Raw genomic sequence first — 16343 nt, forward strand, 5'->3', positions numbered from 1 at the left:
ATCTCTGTGTTTGGCGGAGGATCATGCTGCATTGCTAGGCGCAACATCGGCCACGGACAGGGTTTGATTCATTTTCTTCTTCTTTTCTCTTTCTTCATTCGGACTGATGAGCACTGCTCTTCGTCTTCGAAACGGCTATGGGAGACTGATGTGCACACGGACATGTGAGATGACTGGAAGCATGGAAAACTGGCCTGCAGCAGAAGGTGGAGGATCTCGGGGCGTTTGGCGTGATTTTTGTAGATTACTGAAGGCAATGGCTGAATAGTGGGAATGAACTGTTGATCTACAATCGTGCGTGTTCATCCAGACCCGTGATGTGTGTATAGAGATTAGCCAAGATCTTGGCGCTAGTGACTTTGAGACCGTCTCGCGGCGCGGCCCGTGGATAACGCGAGCTGAATGTGCCCTTTTGATACGGCATGGTGACATCCGTTTTCATGGTAAGCATGACATAAACTGACTTCAAATCTGAAAGTCGAAAAGTGGCGCGTGGGCGCGTCTGCTTGCAGGTCCGCAGAGGCAGCCTACGGTGTAAAAAAGCATCCAGCTACACCTACCTCACCGAACAAGTCACGGCCCCAGTCAAATGCGGCTCCTTCCACAACACATTCTGTGACAAGCACAGGCGACGCGCACGATTCAGGAAGGAAGGAAAAAAAAAAAGACAAGGGCTTATCTTTGCTGGGGAAAGGGAAGAGGGCACCGAATCAAAAAAGGCAATGTTTACGCCGGCAGCGAAACGCCGACGTGTCGACGCGGCAAACGAGACGCTCCGGAAACCTTTTAGGTCGCCCCTGGTGCGGGACCGAGACCCAGGCCCAGGCCCGGATCGGAACCGGGAGGGCATCACCGCGGCGGCGGTAGCGTCATCGCCATCTGCGAGGGTGACCACCGGCGTGAAGACGGGAGGAGTAAGCGGTCTTGCCACGACCACGACGACGACACCACGGCAAGGAGGCACTTGGAAGGCGACGCCCGCGAAGCAGAAACAGACGATCAGCACGCCTACGCCTACGCCTGCACGTCGGCCCTTTAGCGTTCCGCGACCTCATATCTCGCAGACGGGGGCTTCGCCTTCGCCACTGCGGACGACGGCGGCGGCTGGGTCCTTTGTTGCTAGGAGGACACAAGCTCCCGGGCTCGTTGGTGGTAGTAAGAAGAGTGAGAGGGAGGCGGAGGGCAGGGAGGAGATTCTGCGGCAGGCTGAGCGGATCCGCGGCGTTGGGATCGGTACTGTGGGTGGGAAGAGTGCGGGTGAAGGAGGGGAGACGGATGAGGAGCTTGTCGAGTTGATTGCCAAGTGGAGGGCGGCGAGCCGGATTGCGGCGGAGGAGGTGTTTGAGGGGTCGAGGGAGCGGGTTGAGGGGATGGGAGGGTTGAAGGCTTGGAGGAGGGCGAGGAGGGAGGATGAGGTGAGGTTTAGGGGCATGATGGAGGAGGAGGAGAAGGGTGTTGGGATTGGGAGGGGTTGTGAGGAGTGGGGGGAGGGTGATGATGGTGAGGGTGACGGTGACGGTGAGTGTGAGGGTGAGGAAGAAGAGGAAGAGGAAGAGGTGAGTTATCTTCTTTCTTCGTAAGGAGAAATGGGGAATAGGGGAAGGAGAGGATGAGGTTTTGCTGACTTTTGAGACAGGAGTTCACGATGGGGACGATGCTCCGGAGTATGAATATCGACTTTGAGATTATCGGCTATGATGAGGATATCGGGTGGTGGAGGGACGGGTGATGCGAAGCGGATAGCGGATTTCTTCACTTGCTCGTTTTCTTCTTGCCGTTGTCGTTGGCGATTAGAGACGAGACGAGGCGGACATATCCGTGGTACATGACGACGACGGGCACACGGGTCACAGACTACGTGACGTCTTCATACTAGGCTCGAGGGTTTTTGGCTCATCAGCTCGGGACTCTTTTGGCCGATTTTTCTTTTCACATCTCGGATTAACACAAGCTGCGAGGCGATGGAAAGCACAGAAAAGAGGAACATAAGCTGTGTTAGTATCCTTCCGCGGCCGCAGGTGCTACAGAGAATATGCTGCTCGCTTGCTTCCTTCCTTCTTTCCCTTCTTGGTGTTTTACCTACTCTGCATCTAGCCCTGTTGATGGAGTCTCTCTTTTTGGGGTGGGGTGGGGGGGGGGGGGGGGGGGTGGCCAGTGTAGGCAATTCGGTCTGAACGTGGAAGGCGGCAAAAAGGGTGCCTGTGCTTTTTTTGGCGAGTGGTTGCCGGCCAAGCTTGTTTCTTCAACATACTATGGTGGTAGCAACGCCATTCTGAAGACATGGTGGTGTAGAGGACTGAAGATATTGAGACGTGGGACGATGTTTCTACAAGGATATACCCCCGACTGATTCTCATTGCATGGCGGTGTTGGCCTCACGATCAAGCTTCATCTTTACGCTTCTTCTTTTTCTGCTAAGCCTTACTGAGGGCCCGTGTTGGTTTGTGTGTGTCAGTGTGTACCTTACCACCTTGAGCGAGGGCGGGAGTGATGATGATGAAGTGTGTAAGTGAGCCGACTTCCAGGCCCCCCCCCCTTCCATCCATCCATCACTCACTTACCTACACTGAACAAGCTCACACCCACCATGTTCGTTCTCGCCTTGCTGAACCATGATCGGCTGACGAGAGTTGTGGCTGACGCAAGCCGATTGATCCGATGTTCCCGTTGGGGGTTCAGTATCCGTAATGTAGAGTTTTTGTCGAGGTTTGGATAGTAACGGTCGGATATTGGGTCTGGTCGCTTATGGTAAGTTTGGGCTGCCTTACGTACGCCAGCTATTTTCTTACTCGCCCTGGGTTCTTACGAGTGGTATTACGCGTTATTGCAAAGTCAGATAGAATTCCTCTCTGAGTTTTTGGCTTACGGATATGTGGTAGGGGAGCGAGGATGAAGGAAAAAAGGAACTCGTAAACGGAAGCATTGCGTGATGCTTATAACCGAGAACGAAGATATGAAATGTGCCTCCGCTGGCGTTTACGCGCGAAACGGGTTCCGATGAACTCAACCTCGTCGTGTTCGGCCGGTGGGATTGGGTAGTTCTCGACTCTTAAGCACCAGCAGGGCCATCACTTGTCTGATATGGCTGAAGGTGGATGATAAGGTAGCGGGGCACAGTGAGCGAGAGCGAGGACGGGGGTCTCGGACAGTCAATGAGTGAGTTGGTTTGAAGCACGACAAGTCGCCGCCTGTTCGGTTCCCCTATCTGAAGAGCCTATACCACGCCGTTGGTGACCTGTTCTGGACAACTATGCTGGGAAGTAAGGTGAGGTGGTATCGATAGCGGGTTCACTTGGAGGCTGAGAATTCGGGGCGTTCATATCCAGAGTCCAGTGTCTCGTGTACGATGAAAGCGTCTCGCCTTGTGTTCGCAATGCGTGATGTGGTGGTCTGTTGTTGTTGTTCTTTCCCTCTCAGTACGGACACACTACAGATACACAGGCTGTCAGAAGGGACCTCTAAGCCTTCTCAATCACCAATGGGTGATTGGGCACTATTTGTCGTAGGGTGGTTCGCCGTTCGGGACCCGAGGTGGATGAAACGACTCTGATGCTTCAGCGCTGCCGCAGATTTGCACGAGCCGCCACCTCAATCCCCCCCCTCTCCACCTCACGCAGCTGCAGTGCTGCTGCAGCTGCTGCAGCGCTCCCCGACGCGGGCAACGAGCGAACGAAGAGCAGTGTCCCAGTGGTCCCCACTACCTTAAGGTACCCGTGGACGCGTGTGGGGCCACTGTTGACAGCGACACCTCAGCCAATTGGCCCGGTTTCCACCCTTCCAACCTCCCAAAACTCGCTCTCCCCTGCACCAGCCATGCGTCGTGGAGAACAGAGTTAACAATGCAGGCCGCCGACCGACCACCCCCCATGTCCGAGCAAAATAGGTAGCAAATTGGGGGAACAGACTGAACAGAACAGGAAAACAGAGAGAGGGGACTGGACGATCCAAGCCGGGGGGTGTCATTTCTTGTATCAGTGGTTGGGGCTGGGCTGGCAAGCAGGCAGGCCTCCCTCTCCCGTATTGTTTACTCCAAGTTTCCTCCTACTCTATTTGTTCTGGGCCAGTTTTCCTGCTGGTTCAAATATATCATCTACCCGTTGCACTTCAAAAGTCTTGGCAACAAAGCCAAGTTCCTTCACCACAACATACTCCGTACACACTCACAGCTACCCTTGCTCCGCGGTCGTTTTTGTGCCAATCTTTAGCAGCAGGGTGTCTTATCTCTCGACTTGTCTCGTCCTCTTTTGGCGTAGTCGATCTGCAGCCTTTTCCAGCAATACTTCGTCACCTTTTTCATCAAAAGGCTTGGGGTTCCAACCCGAAATAGACTCGACGTCTACCAGTACTGAGGGGAACTGGATAGGAAGGGAAGAAAAAAAAGGGGGGAATACGCAAAGGGGCGAACCGCACTCCTACCATAGTCACATTCACAGAAGATGGACGCCGCCTACTTGAGCACTCGCCAGACCGTGGTCAACTCGAATGACCTCCCTCCCGGCTGGGTTATACAGAATGGACGAGCGATTCCATGGTGGTACAGTCGGGTAAGTTCATCCACAACCAGTCATCACTCTGCGACAAACCTCTCAAGCATACCGTAATCTAACATTACTTCCAAATAGACGGGCGTCATCGTTAAGTGGTCCGTCTTCCTCGGCATGACGACCCTCTTCGCAGCCTTCCTCATCATAGGCTACGCCCACGGCAAGCGCCGCCTCAGAAAGGGCCTCCTGCCCCTGGGCTACCACCGCTGGCTCTTCAGCCGCGCCCAGCTCGCCCGCGTCGACAGCAGGTACGCCTGGCCCGCCGCCACCTACAACACCTACCGCCCCGAGTACTACAACACCCACCCGCAGGCCCAGGGCGGCGGCTACTACGGCATGCAGGGGATGCCGCCCCCGACCTACGATCCCAACTCGGCCCGGCCCCCCATGTACGCACCGCCCGACGGCGGCAGCAAGGTCGAACCGTCGCAGGAGTACGGCGTCACGCCGCCGCAGGCCTCTGTTGCGGCGAACCATACCGGTCAGCCGTACCCGTATAGGGCGCAGTGAGGCAGAGGGCGATCACTGAGGCGGGAGCGGAGGGGAGGGGAGTAGCGTGTGATTTGACGTTGTTGCGATGGCGATCTTTTCGAAGCGTAGGAGGAATATGCATTGCCGCTTAAAGACGAAACAAAGGCGAGATGAGGCTGGAAATCATCAAGACGGGAGTGCGCAGCTGAAGATGGGATTTCACTAGGATGTGATTTCTCCGTCAAAAAGCTGTCAGATCTCACACATCGAGGCTGCATGTCCAAATAGATGGGCCCCTGGATGCTTTTGCAAATAACTGTTGTCAATTGTACAAAGCAGTAACTTCTACCAACACGAATCGAAATGATACCAATGAAAACGCCTAGCTGACCTGGCTAAAGATGCCGGGGGTCTCGCAACAATACGTGCCCATTCGTGACGGCGTAGGGTATCGTCTTAAAATACACAATCATTACTTGCCTTCAAGGGTTCCCTAATCCATATCCATGGCGTCGGGATCGTAGTCTACAGGTACCGACATCCCGGTCGGAGTTTGGGGGTCCGGAATGATGGCGTCTACGGGTTGCTGAGAGACGAAGGGCGGAGGCATCTGCACTGGGGCGCCTCTGCCCTCGCGCTCGAGACGTTGCCTCTCGCGCATGCGGGCGCGTGACTCGACGATGGCCTTGCGAACGCTGTCCTGCTCACGAGGCACCGTCAAGGATGCGGGCTCGTTGTAGAGGACTACCTGCATGCCAGCAAGCTGGCCTTCGTCGTTGGCGAAAATGGAGGGAGGAATGCGCGTCTGGCGGAGGTGCTTCTCAATGTCAGGGAGGAAGACCAGCTTGCCCTCGTCGGGTTCGCTCTCGGAGGAAGACAGTTCATCGTCAATATTGTAGATGTAGACCTTGTGCTTGGAGTCGTCGAGCTGCATCACTTCTTCATCGACGGACGGTTTGCGATCACGACGTCGGCGACGGGTGGTGGGAGATGTGGAGGCTGACGACGAGTCTGCGGGGGTTGGGATGTTTGAAGACGGAGTCGGCTCCTCCACGGGCACATAGAGCTTCTGGCCATTCTTCTCTGCATAATGCGTTAGTATGAAAACGGCAAGAAAGCTTGTCGTGTTGTGGTTGTCGACGTACCTAAATTCAAAAGACTGAGCCTTTTGGACAAACGTTCGTTGTCTTGGGACTCAGCTTTTCGTTTGCGCCTTAGCTGCCTCGCCTGCGGATGCGGATGCTGGTGCTGATCCGCCTCCAGCGCGTGGGAGGGAGATTGGGCCCCGTGCAGTAGCATATTTCGGCGACTTTTGCTGGAACTTTCCCTCCTTCCTCTCTGCCTTTCGTCCAACCGCTTCTTCTGGTGTACCACCCCTATTAGCACTACCAGCTCCCTGTTCCGCAGAGCTGCTGACCGACGACAACGACGACGATAATATTCGGAAACAAGTGCGATGGTCAATTGTTCAAACTCCCGAAGCGGCCACTAGAATCGCAGCAAAAAGAGACACGACAGGCGCAGCTGAGCAGCGGGCGTAACAGAGGTGCTGCCAATCGGGTCCGAGGTTCTCAAAAGTGAGCTTGAGGGAGAACAAGAGAGAGAGAAAGATACGGTACGGCTGATATCGGATCGCCGTTTCCGGAAGGGTCGGGAATATCCCGTCGCAAAGCGAAGAACGCAAGCCCAAAGTCAATCCAAAGTCTCAAATGTCTCTGGTGTGCTAAGGTCTTTGAACGGCGAGAACCGAAAAACAACTTCTCCCAGTGTTGGTTGTCTTCTTTTTACGTTTCGTTGGTAAGAGGAGAGAGAGAGAGAGAGAGAGAGAGAAAGTTTGTGTTTGAATCGGCGAAAAGAAGGGGGAAAGAAGAGGAAAAGAGGAGATCCGAGGCTCTTTCCTGCGCAGATCCAATTCGTCGATATATCTAAGGGTGAGGGGGGAAAGCCTGAAGGAATCGAAGGCGAAGGAAGGATGACCTTCGCTACTACTGCTGCTGTGCTCGTACGAGGGGCGCGGGCGCGTTCTTCTCTGGGGTTCAGCTGTGGCGGACGTAGTAGCCACGAGCATCGGCTGCCACTGCCGGGGAGGTCTGGCGCTTTTGTACTGGCTTTGACTCATTCTTGTAGAAGTTTCCACGACAGGCGCGCCGGACCACCAGCACCAGCTCCAGCGTCCCTGCAACATCCGCAACCACAATCGCACCCGCATCTGCACCTGCACCCGCAACCAGCCCCCCCGCCGCTATCGCTCCAGGCCCAGCTATCACTGGCACGGACGCCGCTGCCCCTCCTACCCCGAAGCAATGCAGCTGCCGCGCTAGCAAGCAGCTCATCCCGCCAAAAGAGTCACAGCTGTGCCGACCCTGATAAAACATCATCCCTCCCCTCATCACCATCAACAAACACTTTTTCCAAGAGGACTCGAGCGTCGGTTGGATCCCAGACAGATACCCACTCACCGTCTGGTCTCATCGCATCGAGTGCTACTTTTCCTTACAGGCGCTTTCACTCTACTTCCACCTTGCCCGCTGCAGTCATGGCTGACCCAAAGTGGCCCGGCGCCGTTGTGCGCAAGACTTTCCTCGAGTTCTTCGAGAAGAGGGGCCACACCATCGGTATGTTATCACTGACTTCCCCCTTTGTACTCAGCAACACGGCGCGATAGGGCAATCTGCCTCTTCTATGCTCCGTCTAGACATGGCGCTCCTCAGTTTGGCTTCAAAGATACCAATTGGCTAACCATCTCTGCTTTATCTCAGTGCCGTCGTCTTCTGTCGTCCCTCACAATGACCCCACCTTGCTCTTCACCAATGCGGGCATGAACCAATTTAAGCCCATTTTCCTCGGAACGATCTCAAAGTCGGATCCCATGTACCCTCTCAAGCGTGCGACCGACTCCCAGAAGTGCATTCGCGCCGGTGGCAAGCACAACGATCTCGACGATGTCGGCAAGGACAGCTACCACCACACATTCTTCGAGATGCTGGGCAACTGGTCCTTTGGAGATTACTTCAAGAAGGAGGCCATTGAGATGTCATGGGAGCTCTTGACCAAGGTCTATGGTCTGGATCCGGCCCGCTTGTACGTCTCCTACTTTGAGGGCAACCCCGAGATGGGTCTCGAGCCCGATCTGGAGGCCAAGAACTTGTGGCAATCCGTTGGTGTCCCCGACGACCACATCTTGCCCGGCAATATGAAGGACAACTTCTGGGAGATGGGTGACCAGGGCCCCTGCGGTCCCTGCAGTGAGGTTCACTACGACAAGGTTGGCGGCGGTCGCAACGCCGCTCACTTGGTGAACGAGGATGACCCCATGGTCGTGGAGATTTGGAACAACGTTTTCATCCAATACGACCGCCAGGCTGATAAGTCACTCAAGTCTCTCCCCGCCAAGCACGTTGATACTGGCATGGGTTTCGAGCGTCTCGTCTCCGCTCTCCAGGATACCGTTTCCAACTACGCTACCGACATCTTCACGCCGCTGTTCAAGAGAATCGAGGAAGTCACCGGTGCTAGACCGTACACCGACAAGTACGGAGCTGACGATGCGGACGGTATCGACACTGCCTACCGTGTCATTGCTGACCACATCCGTCTTTTGACCTTCTCCATGTCCGATGGTGCTGTCCCCAACAATGACGGCCGCGGATACGTCCTCCGCAGAGTGCTCCGCCGTGGTGTCCGCTACGCGCGCAAGTACTTTAACGCCGAGATCGGCTCCTTCTTCTCCAAGATTCTCCCCGCCCTTGTCGACCAAATGGGTGAACAGTTCCCCGAGATTATCAAGAAGCAGCAGGATATCATTGAGATCCTTGACGAGGAAGAGGCCGCCTTTGCTCGTACCCTTGACCGTGGCGAGGCTCAGTTCGAGAAGTTTGCCAACGCTGCCATCAAGAAGGGTGAGAAGAAGCTCACTGGCGCGGAGGTTTGGAGACTTTACGACACCTTTGGATTCCCTGTGGATCTTACGAAGCTGATGGCCGAGGAGCGCAAGCTGGATATCGACGACGAGGAGGTCAAGGTTGCCCAGGAGAAGGCCCGCGAGGCCAGCAAGGTCGTCAAGAACGCCGCACAGACTTTCGCAAAGTTGAACGTTCACCAAATCGCTGAGCTTGAGCAGCAGCTCAACATTGCGAGAACGGACGACGAGGCCAAGTTTGGCAAGGGTGACTCAAAGGCCAAGGTGCAGATGATCTACGATGGCAAGGGTTTCATCAAGTCAACTGAGGGTATCGCTGAAAACACTCCCTTGGGTCTGTTGCTGGACAAGACCAACTTCTATGCTGAGTCTGGTGGTCAGGTCGCCGATTCTGGTCGCATCGTCATCGATGGCGTCGCCGAGTTCAAGGTCCTCGATGTCCAGAACTTTGGTGGCTACATTGTCCACAGTGGATACCTCGAAGATGGCAACTTGTCATCTGGCAACGAGGTCATCTGCGAGTACGACGAGCTGAGAAGATCGCCCATCCGCAACAACCACACTGGCACTCACATCCTCAACCACTCGCTCCGGGAAGTTCTCGGTGATGATATCAATCAAAAGGGTTCTCTGGTCGATAACGAGAAGCTGCGTTTCGACTTCTCTCACAAGACTGGTGTGACCATCCCTGAGCTCAAGAAGATTGAGGACTTTTCCAACGCGTACATCCGCCAAAATGGCAAGATCTACTCAAAGGAAGTAGACCTCGACCTTGCCAAGGGTATCGAAGGTGTTCGTGCCGTCTTTGGCGAGACCTACCCCAACCCCGTTCGTGTTGTGTCTGTCGGTGTTGATGTTGACACCCTACTCGCAAACCCCAAGAACTCGGAGTGGCGCAAGGTCAGCGTGGAATTCTGCGGAGGTACTCACGTCGAGCAGACTGGCTTCATCAAGGACCTTGTTATCGTCGAGGAGAGCGGTATTGCCAAGGGCATTCGTCGTATCATCGCCTACACTGGTGATGCCGCTCACCAGGTACAGCGCGAGGCTGCCGAGTTCTCCAAGCGTCTCGATGCCCTTGAGGCGTTGCCCTTCGGCCCCGAGAAGGAGCAGGAGATCAAGTCAACTCAGCATGCTCTTAACCAACTGACCATCTCGACTCTCACCAAGGAGGATATCAAAAAGCGTTTCGACAAGATTGTCAAGTCTGTCACCGATGAGCAGAAGAAGCGCCAAAAGGCCGAGTCCAAGACTGCGCTCGACACCGTTGCTGCGCACTTTGAGAAGAACAAGGACTCCAAGTGGTTCGTCGGTCAGCTCCCGATCTCCGCCAACGCCAAGGCCATTGGCGAAGTTGTCAAGCACTTCCAGTCCAAGGACAAGGAGCGCTCCGTCTACTTGTTCGGTGGAAGCAAGAACGAGGGTGCCGTTGCCCACGGCGTCTACGTTGGCACTGTAAGTTAATCCTCTACGTTTATAGAAACACAAGCTAACATGCAATTCAGCATCTGTCCTCGCAGGGTGTTACCGCCGAGCAGTGGGCATCTCAGGTCAGTGGGGTGATTGGAGGCAAGTCTGGCGGCAAGGAGCCTACCCGCCAAGGACAGGGTACCAACGCCGAGAAGTTGGATGAGGCTGTTGCCGAGGCAGAGAAGTGGCTGAAGGAGAAGCTCAGCATTTGAGCGACAGAGATATCCCGCTGATGTGTTGCAACATGTCTGGCAACCAATTTACTTTCCACGAGGTCTAGATGGATGGGAGCATGGGCGAAAACTGGATATGCTGCGATTTCGAGCATGATCGAATAGGAGTAGATCACTGGGATGACAACCCTGTCCCTCTCTGTGTATTCCAACAAAATTAGGAAGACAATCTGAACAAAGTTAAAACAGCAGAATTACATGCCGTTGCGGAACTTTCCGTGGTCTAAAGGGGTATATGTTCTTTTTCTTTTCTACATTGTTTATACAGTCACCAGCACACTTGCGTTCTGGTAGTAGCTCAGCAGAGGATTCTCCCCGCTGCGCGTTTGGGTGTCCTCGAGGAACGCCCACCGCTGCATAAAGTCACCATGCGACGTGAGCCTCGTAAGCTTGCCCGTGATGGCCTGGTACATGGCCTCCATGGTCTGGAAGTCTGTGGGGAACATGATGTCAAAGTAGCCTTGGTGGACCTGGTGCGATTTTCGATTAGCATCGGCATTCTTTCGCACACCAATGTCAGAATGGTTTTGGAAACTCACCAAAGGCGTCGTCACGGGCACCGTCGTGCGCTCGTACCGGGTCTGGACGACGGGGGCGTTGAGGCCCGGTATGGCGTCGGGCAGCGAGTGGAAGTCGCTCGTGACGAGGCGGTGGCCGGGGAAGTACTTTTCCAGCACGTCGAAGAACTGCATGAGGCGGGTGGGGATGTACTCTGGCTCCGAGAGGTTCGGCATGAGCGGCAAGCGCGACTTGAGGTTGCGGAGGACGCGGTTGCCCGGGTAGGGGAGAGGGTAGCGCCCGCCCGTGGCGGCGTGGCGGACGCGGAGGAAGCGGGCGAGGACGGGGTCGAGGTCGGGGGAGTAGAACTCGTAGAGGTCGTTGTCTGCGTCGACTAGGACGGAGCCTTGGAGGGGTTCTTCTGTGGCGAGGTCGTAGCGGACGACGTCGTGGGAGAAGTTGTCAAAGACTTCCATGGCGAGGAAGAAGCAGGGGGAGGGGACGCGTTCGGACCAGGAGAAGATGGACTGGTTGATGATTTCGACTTTGGAGGCGTGGCCGCGGGAGTCGGCGGTGGAGAGGAGGTGGTGGCGCTGGAGGGAGGCGAGGGCGGGAGAGATTTCGATGATGCGGTACTGTGTGCGGGCGTAGACCTGGGGGTCGAGGTCGCGGATGTAGTCGAGGATGTTGAGCATGAGGGTGCCGCGGCCGGCGCCCATTTCGTAGATGATGAGGTCGTGGTAGGGGTACGTCGTGAGGCGGTAGTTTGAGACAAGGTAGCGGGCAATGGCCTCGCCGTAGTACGGACGGAAGAGCTCGGTGGGCGTGTGCCAGAGCGGGCGGGCGTCGTTGACGCCCTCCTTGTCGTCGAGGTCGTCCTCGAACTCGGTGTAGCGCCGGCCGAGCTCGCGGTAGAAATGCGGCTCGTCACGGAAGGAGGGGAAGTCGAAGGGCTGGCCGGGGGAGAAGATGACGGCCTGGGTGGAGAAGTAGCCGTAGGCCGGGTTGTAAAGGCTGTCTTCGATGAAGTCGCGGGTGAGCATCTTGGCCTTGCGCGGGCGGGTTGAGCGGGCGGCGAGTTCGCGGGCGTTGAGGGTCGGGTAGGTGTCGAATTCGTCGGCGCGGTCGTTTGGGAAGAGGGACGTCCTCTGCTGCCATTTTGACTCGTTTCTCTTTTCCTGTTTCTCGGCCGTGGTCTTCACGGCGTAATTTCGCCGTTGTTGAGGTGTCGCCGAGGCATTGGCCGCTCTTGAGGAGGATGATGCTGAAGCTGCTACGCCGCCGTTGTGGTTATGTTGGACACGAGGTCGTTGGTGGTGATGGCCTAACGCCGGGATGCCGGCGGCGGCGGTTGTACATTGTCGCCGAGATTGGCACGCGGGCCGGCGAAAGAGCTCGCGGAAGAGGCGGGTGACGGCGGGGGAGTCCATCCCGGGACGAGGTTTCGATGGTCGAGCGGGACGAATACTCGGCAGGGCGAAATGGGGTCGTTATGGAAGTCAATAAAACGGTTGCAAATCGCGAATCTTCGGATTGGCAGAGAGGTTCGAGCATGGCCCGAGCTCCTTTCTACCACGGGGCAGCTGTTAATCCGCCACAGCGCTGCCCGTTCAGCTCCACCACCGGGCGTGGTCCCCTGCCAAGGGAGGCCCCGAGACTCGACGCCTAAGCCATCGAAGGCATAGCGTATGGCCCGAACTTAGAGGTACCGTTGAGGCTGAAAGGCAGGGGACCAGAAGAGCTAAAATGACATCACCTGCAGTTTAGCGGGCAAATCCCCTGTAGAATATAATGGTGAAATTCATGCGCCGTGTTTTTGTTTTCCGATACCGCAAAACACATCTCGTCAAGAGATACACAACGACGACGACAACAAAAAGCGCTCGCGGGAAAAGCGACGCGGACGATGGAGCACGACACATGACACAGACAACATGTCTCTAAGTAATCATCCCAAAGCCTATGGCTCGGCCGCCCTAGCGCTCGCCTTCACGGCCGGTATCCTCGTCACTCTCGGCTTCAAAGACTTTTATCCGGACCTCGAACGCCGGTACCAGCGCCGTCACAACCGCCGCGCGCGCAACACCACCACCACCACCGGCGGCTCTTCCGCGGACCCCTCGCGGCGTAGCAGCCTCTTCTGGGGCCCACCCGTCCAACTCGAAGACCACGAGACCGCTTCCGAGGCCGATGAAGCGGCGGCGGCTCTCCTCACCAGCCTCGGGGGGGCCGCCTGGAACCCGCCGCTCATCGCGGACGGCGTGGCGGGCGCCATCGGCAACACGCCCCTCATCAAGATCCGCTCCCTCAGCGAGGCCACGGGGCGCGTCATCCTCGCAAAGGCAGAGTTCCTGAACGCCGCCGGCAACACGCCCAAGGACCGCGTCGCGCTGTCCATGATCGAGGGCGCCGAGGCCGCGGGCCAGCTCGTCCCGGGGCGCGGCGACACCATCTACGAAGGCACCGTCGGCAGCACGGGCATCTCCCTGGCGACGCTCGCCCGCGCGAGGGGCTACCGCGCGCACATTTGCATGCCCAACGACATGGCCATGGAAAAGGTCGATTTGCTCTGTCACCTAGGCGCCACCGTCGAGCGCGTGGACCCGGCGCCGATTGCGTCGCCGGAGCACTTTGTCAACCTCGCCCGCCGCCGCGCGCTGGAGCACGCCGCCAAGGCCGGCGACGGCAGCGTCGGGTACTTTGCGGACCAGTTTGAGAACCCGGCCAACTTTGCGGCGCACCTGCACACCACGGGCCCGGAGATCGTGTACCAGACCGGCGGGAAGCTGGACGCCTTCGTGTCCGGCGCGGGGACGGGCGGTACCATTGCCGGCGTGGCCAAGTATCTCAAGGAGGAGGCCAACGTGCCGGGTCTTCAGGTCGTGCTGGCGGACCCCCAGGGCAGCGGGCTGTACAACAAGATCCGGCACGAAGTCATGTACTCGAGTACCGAAAAGGAGGGCACGCGGCGGCGGACGCAGGTCGACACCATTGTGGAGGGCATCGGCATCAACCGCGTCACGGAGAACTTTGAGGCCGGCAGGGAGCTGATTGACGACGCGATCAAGGTCACGGACGAGCAGGCGTGCCGCATGGCGAGGTGGCTGGTGGAGAACGACGGCATCTTTGCCGGCAGCAGCAGCGCGGTCAACTGCGTTGCCGCGGTCGTGGCGGCTTCGAGGCTGCCCGAAGGGAGCCAGGTCGTCACCATCCTGTGTGACTCTGGCACGAGGCATCTGAGCAAGTTTTGGAAGCATGTGGCGGCGATGGGCTTGGAGGAGGATGAACATTCGGCTGACCTGTTCTCGGTGCTCAAGATCGACCCTGCGAAGAAGTAATAATATAGACGACTAATAGATCAACTCCCTCTCCGTCTTGCTTCGCCATACGTATAGGTCATAGACGGCCGCAGGTCTATCGCCATGTTTCGCTGTGACACTATCAACCATATCCAAGCCTCTTCTGCTCTTTCCACACAACCCTCAGCAGCGGCGGCGACGAGCAAGTGCATCCGAAACTACCAGACGTAGTGTTATGGGACCATCACACAGAGAGCGCTTCAAGTGGATGTGGTACGGACTCAAGATAAAGTAATGGTGAGCTAATGCCAGGTAGGCAATTTGCAAGATCTCGGTTACTTCTGAGCCTCAACCTTACTCAGGCTACTTGGCTATGGACTTATCGAGCACCCCATCTAGAATGTATCCTCGCTCTGCGTGAAACCGATTGTCGAGAAGCACATATGCGTGTGATACCCGAAGCTTTTTATGTTCATGGGCGAAAAGAACCAAAAAAAGGAGAAAAAACGGAGGACCTTTCCTCTTCCCCAACTCCATACCAACCAAGCCCGCACTCCCGAGTGCCAAATGCAGGACCATGTTCCCGTGCTTCAATAACGGGGTATAAGTGAAAATCACGCCGTCAATTGAAAAAATCGAAACTTCCTCTCCAAATTGTACGCTCAAGAGAACTGAGAAATCGTTAGCACAGTCGGCACAAAGAGGACGAGAAAATGGTCAACATACCTTCCAGCGGTTACCGCAGACGGTACACTCGCAGAATGTCGTCATCGGTTCATCAGCACTGCGAGTCTGCGCTTGACTGTAGCTGACTTTCTTCTGGCCACACTTGCCGCACTTGAGAGCATCACTGATACTCTTCTCGGCCATGGGAACCTGGGCCTTCTTCATGTTCTCCTGCTGCAGAGCATCCTCCTTCTTTCTCTGCTCTTCCGACTTGAGCTCCTCGTGGGTCATGACAACGAATCGAGCAGGAGTGATCTTGCCCTCCATGACATTGACGCCAAGCTGGCGGTTGCTCTTGACCTTGAGGTTGCTAAACAGGGAGCGCAGCTTCTCACGGTACTCCTTGGTGACACCCTTGAAGTGGCTGTGAGCAGCGAGCTCAACGTCGATAGCCTTGTTGAGAACGTCGTTGACGGAAGCGGTGGATCGGTATGCGAGGCCATTGTAGAGGAGTTCGATGCAGGAATCGCGAACAGCGTCATGGGTGCGCTTCACGTCAGCGCCATCGGCTTTCGCACGGCGAGCTTCGGTGTTTCCCTTGAAGGGTTGGTTCAGCGCAGACGACGAGGACGGCTTCGGGGCGGGGGCCTGGGTCGGCGACGGAGCAGCCGGAGAAGATCCCTTCTTGATCTTGCCCTGCTTCTCGGCTTCGACCAGCTTCTTCCACTTGTGGACGAGCTCAGTTGCGGCGCGGGCGATTTCCTTATTCGAGTTCTGGCGAAGCTTGCCGACGAAGACACCCGCTCTGCTAGACTGGTCAAGTACAAACGAGGTCAGTTTCGCTTCGTCGCAAAAGCAAACGAGGTGGACGAGACTATATGTCAAGACCATGCAGCACGACTAAAACAGTGCAATTCGCTACGTACCCGAAGCATCTCTTCCGTTGGGGCAGCTTCCTTCTTGAGGCGTTCGAGGAGAGACAGAGCGGTCGCAGGAGGCTCGTTGGCCTGTACGACCTTGTTGAGCTGCTTGATGCAGGACTCAAGCTCGCGTTGATCCATTCCAGTCGACATCGTGAACGATTTGTGCGCAAGTGAATAGCGGTGAGTGATTTTCCGGCGCGCGCGACGCGATGCTCGATTTGCAAGTGTTGAAGGAGTTGTACGGGCGTTGAAAGAAGGCGAGGCTAGACAGAGGTAATGGCCATTTTCCTCAGGTGGGTGGTGGAATCGCGCCGGAGCCA

The 16343-nt window shown here is 56.5% G+C and overlaps 8 protein-coding genes across 8 annotated transcripts; 5 read left to right on the top strand and 3 right to left on the bottom strand.

Moving 5' to 3' along the window:
- Positions 1-722: 722 nt before the first annotated feature.
- Positions 723-2122, top strand: BDP81DRAFT_406758 (uncharacterized protein; the record flags this gene model as incomplete). The annotated part of the gene is made up of 2 exons (XM_060588987.1): positions 723-1556; positions 1637-2122. 2 exons carry the CDS (start codon positions 723-725, stop codon positions 1727-1729), a joined length of 927 nt encoding a protein of 308 aa, XP_060444563.1. The 3' UTR covers positions 1730-2122.
- Positions 2123-4436: 2314 nt separating this feature from the next.
- On the top strand, positions 4437-5401 carry BDP81DRAFT_489000 (uncharacterized protein; the record flags this gene model as incomplete). Its single annotated transcript, XM_060595250.1, has 2 exons — positions 4437-4544; positions 4623-5401. The coding sequence occupies 2 exons, from the start codon at positions 4437-4439 to the stop codon at positions 5052-5054; spliced, it is 540 nt and encodes a 179-aa protein (XP_060444564.1). The 3' UTR covers positions 5055-5401.
- Positions 5402-5508: 107 nt separating this feature from the next.
- On the bottom strand, positions 5509-6314 carry BDP81DRAFT_394616 (uncharacterized protein; the record flags this gene model as incomplete). The annotated part of the gene is made up of 2 exons (XM_060587984.1): positions 5509-6098; positions 6161-6314. The coding sequence occupies 2 exons, from the start codon at positions 6312-6314 to the stop codon at positions 5509-5511; spliced, it is 744 nt and encodes a 247-aa protein (XP_060444565.1).
- A 1237-nt stretch (positions 6315-7551) lies between these two features.
- BDP81DRAFT_320973 (alanyl-tRNA synthetase) lies at positions 7552-10616 on the top strand (the record flags this gene model as incomplete). The annotated part of the gene is made up of 3 exons (XM_060584571.1): positions 7552-7630; positions 7775-10389; positions 10440-10616. The coding sequence occupies 3 exons, from the start codon at positions 7552-7554 to the stop codon at positions 10614-10616; spliced, it is 2871 nt and encodes a 956-aa protein (XP_060444566.1).
- A 281-nt stretch (positions 10617-10897) lies between these two features.
- BDP81DRAFT_394618 (S-adenosyl-L-methionine-dependent methyltransferase) lies at positions 10898-12565 on the bottom strand (the record flags this gene model as incomplete). Its single annotated transcript, XM_060587985.1, has 2 exons — positions 10898-11107; positions 11177-12565. The coding sequence occupies 2 exons, from the start codon at positions 12563-12565 to the stop codon at positions 10898-10900; spliced, it is 1599 nt and encodes a 532-aa protein (XP_060444567.1).
- A 339-nt stretch (positions 12566-12904) lies between these two features.
- Positions 12905-14508, top strand: BDP81DRAFT_481484 (pyridoxal-phosphate dependent enzyme). Its single transcript, XM_060594965.1, has one exon. The coding sequence runs from the start codon at positions 13070-13072 to the stop codon at positions 14471-14473; it is 1404 nt and encodes a 467-aa protein (XP_060444568.1). The 5' UTR covers positions 12905-13069; the 3' UTR covers positions 14474-14508.
- Positions 14509-14554: 46 nt separating this feature from the next.
- Positions 14555-15098, top strand: BDP81DRAFT_31787 (uncharacterized protein). The gene has a single exon (XM_060584297.1). It carries the CDS (start codon positions 14740-14742, stop codon positions 15043-15045), a length of 306 nt encoding a protein of 101 aa, XP_060444569.1. The 5' UTR covers positions 14555-14739; the 3' UTR covers positions 15046-15098.
- Positions 15097-16173, bottom strand: BDP81DRAFT_394620 (transcription elongation factor S-II; the record flags this gene model as incomplete). The annotated part of the gene is made up of 3 exons (XM_060587986.1): positions 15097-15105; positions 15161-15913; positions 16027-16173. 3 exons carry the CDS (start codon positions 16171-16173, stop codon positions 15097-15099), a joined length of 909 nt encoding a protein of 302 aa, XP_060444570.1.
- Between the last annotated feature and the right edge of the window lie 170 nt (positions 16174-16343).

The sequence above is a fragment of the Colletotrichum phormii genome, assembly GCF_030913505.1.
Source record: "Colletotrichum phormii strain CBS 102054 chromosome Unknown BDP81scaffold_11, whole genome shotgun sequence".
In the NCBI taxonomy this organism is placed as follows: domain Eukaryota; kingdom Fungi; phylum Ascomycota; class Sordariomycetes; order Glomerellales; family Glomerellaceae; genus Colletotrichum; species Colletotrichum phormii.

Excerpts from the sequence above, each read along its gene's own strand:
- BDP81DRAFT_481484 (XM_060594965.1), top strand. The coding sequence starts at position 13,070 with ATGTCTCTAAGTAATCATCCCAAAGCCTATGGCTCGGCCGCCCTAGCG.
- BDP81DRAFT_31787 (XM_060584297.1), top strand. The coding sequence starts at position 14,740 with ATGCCAGGTAGGCAATTTGCAAGATCTCGGTTACTTCTGAGCCTCAAC.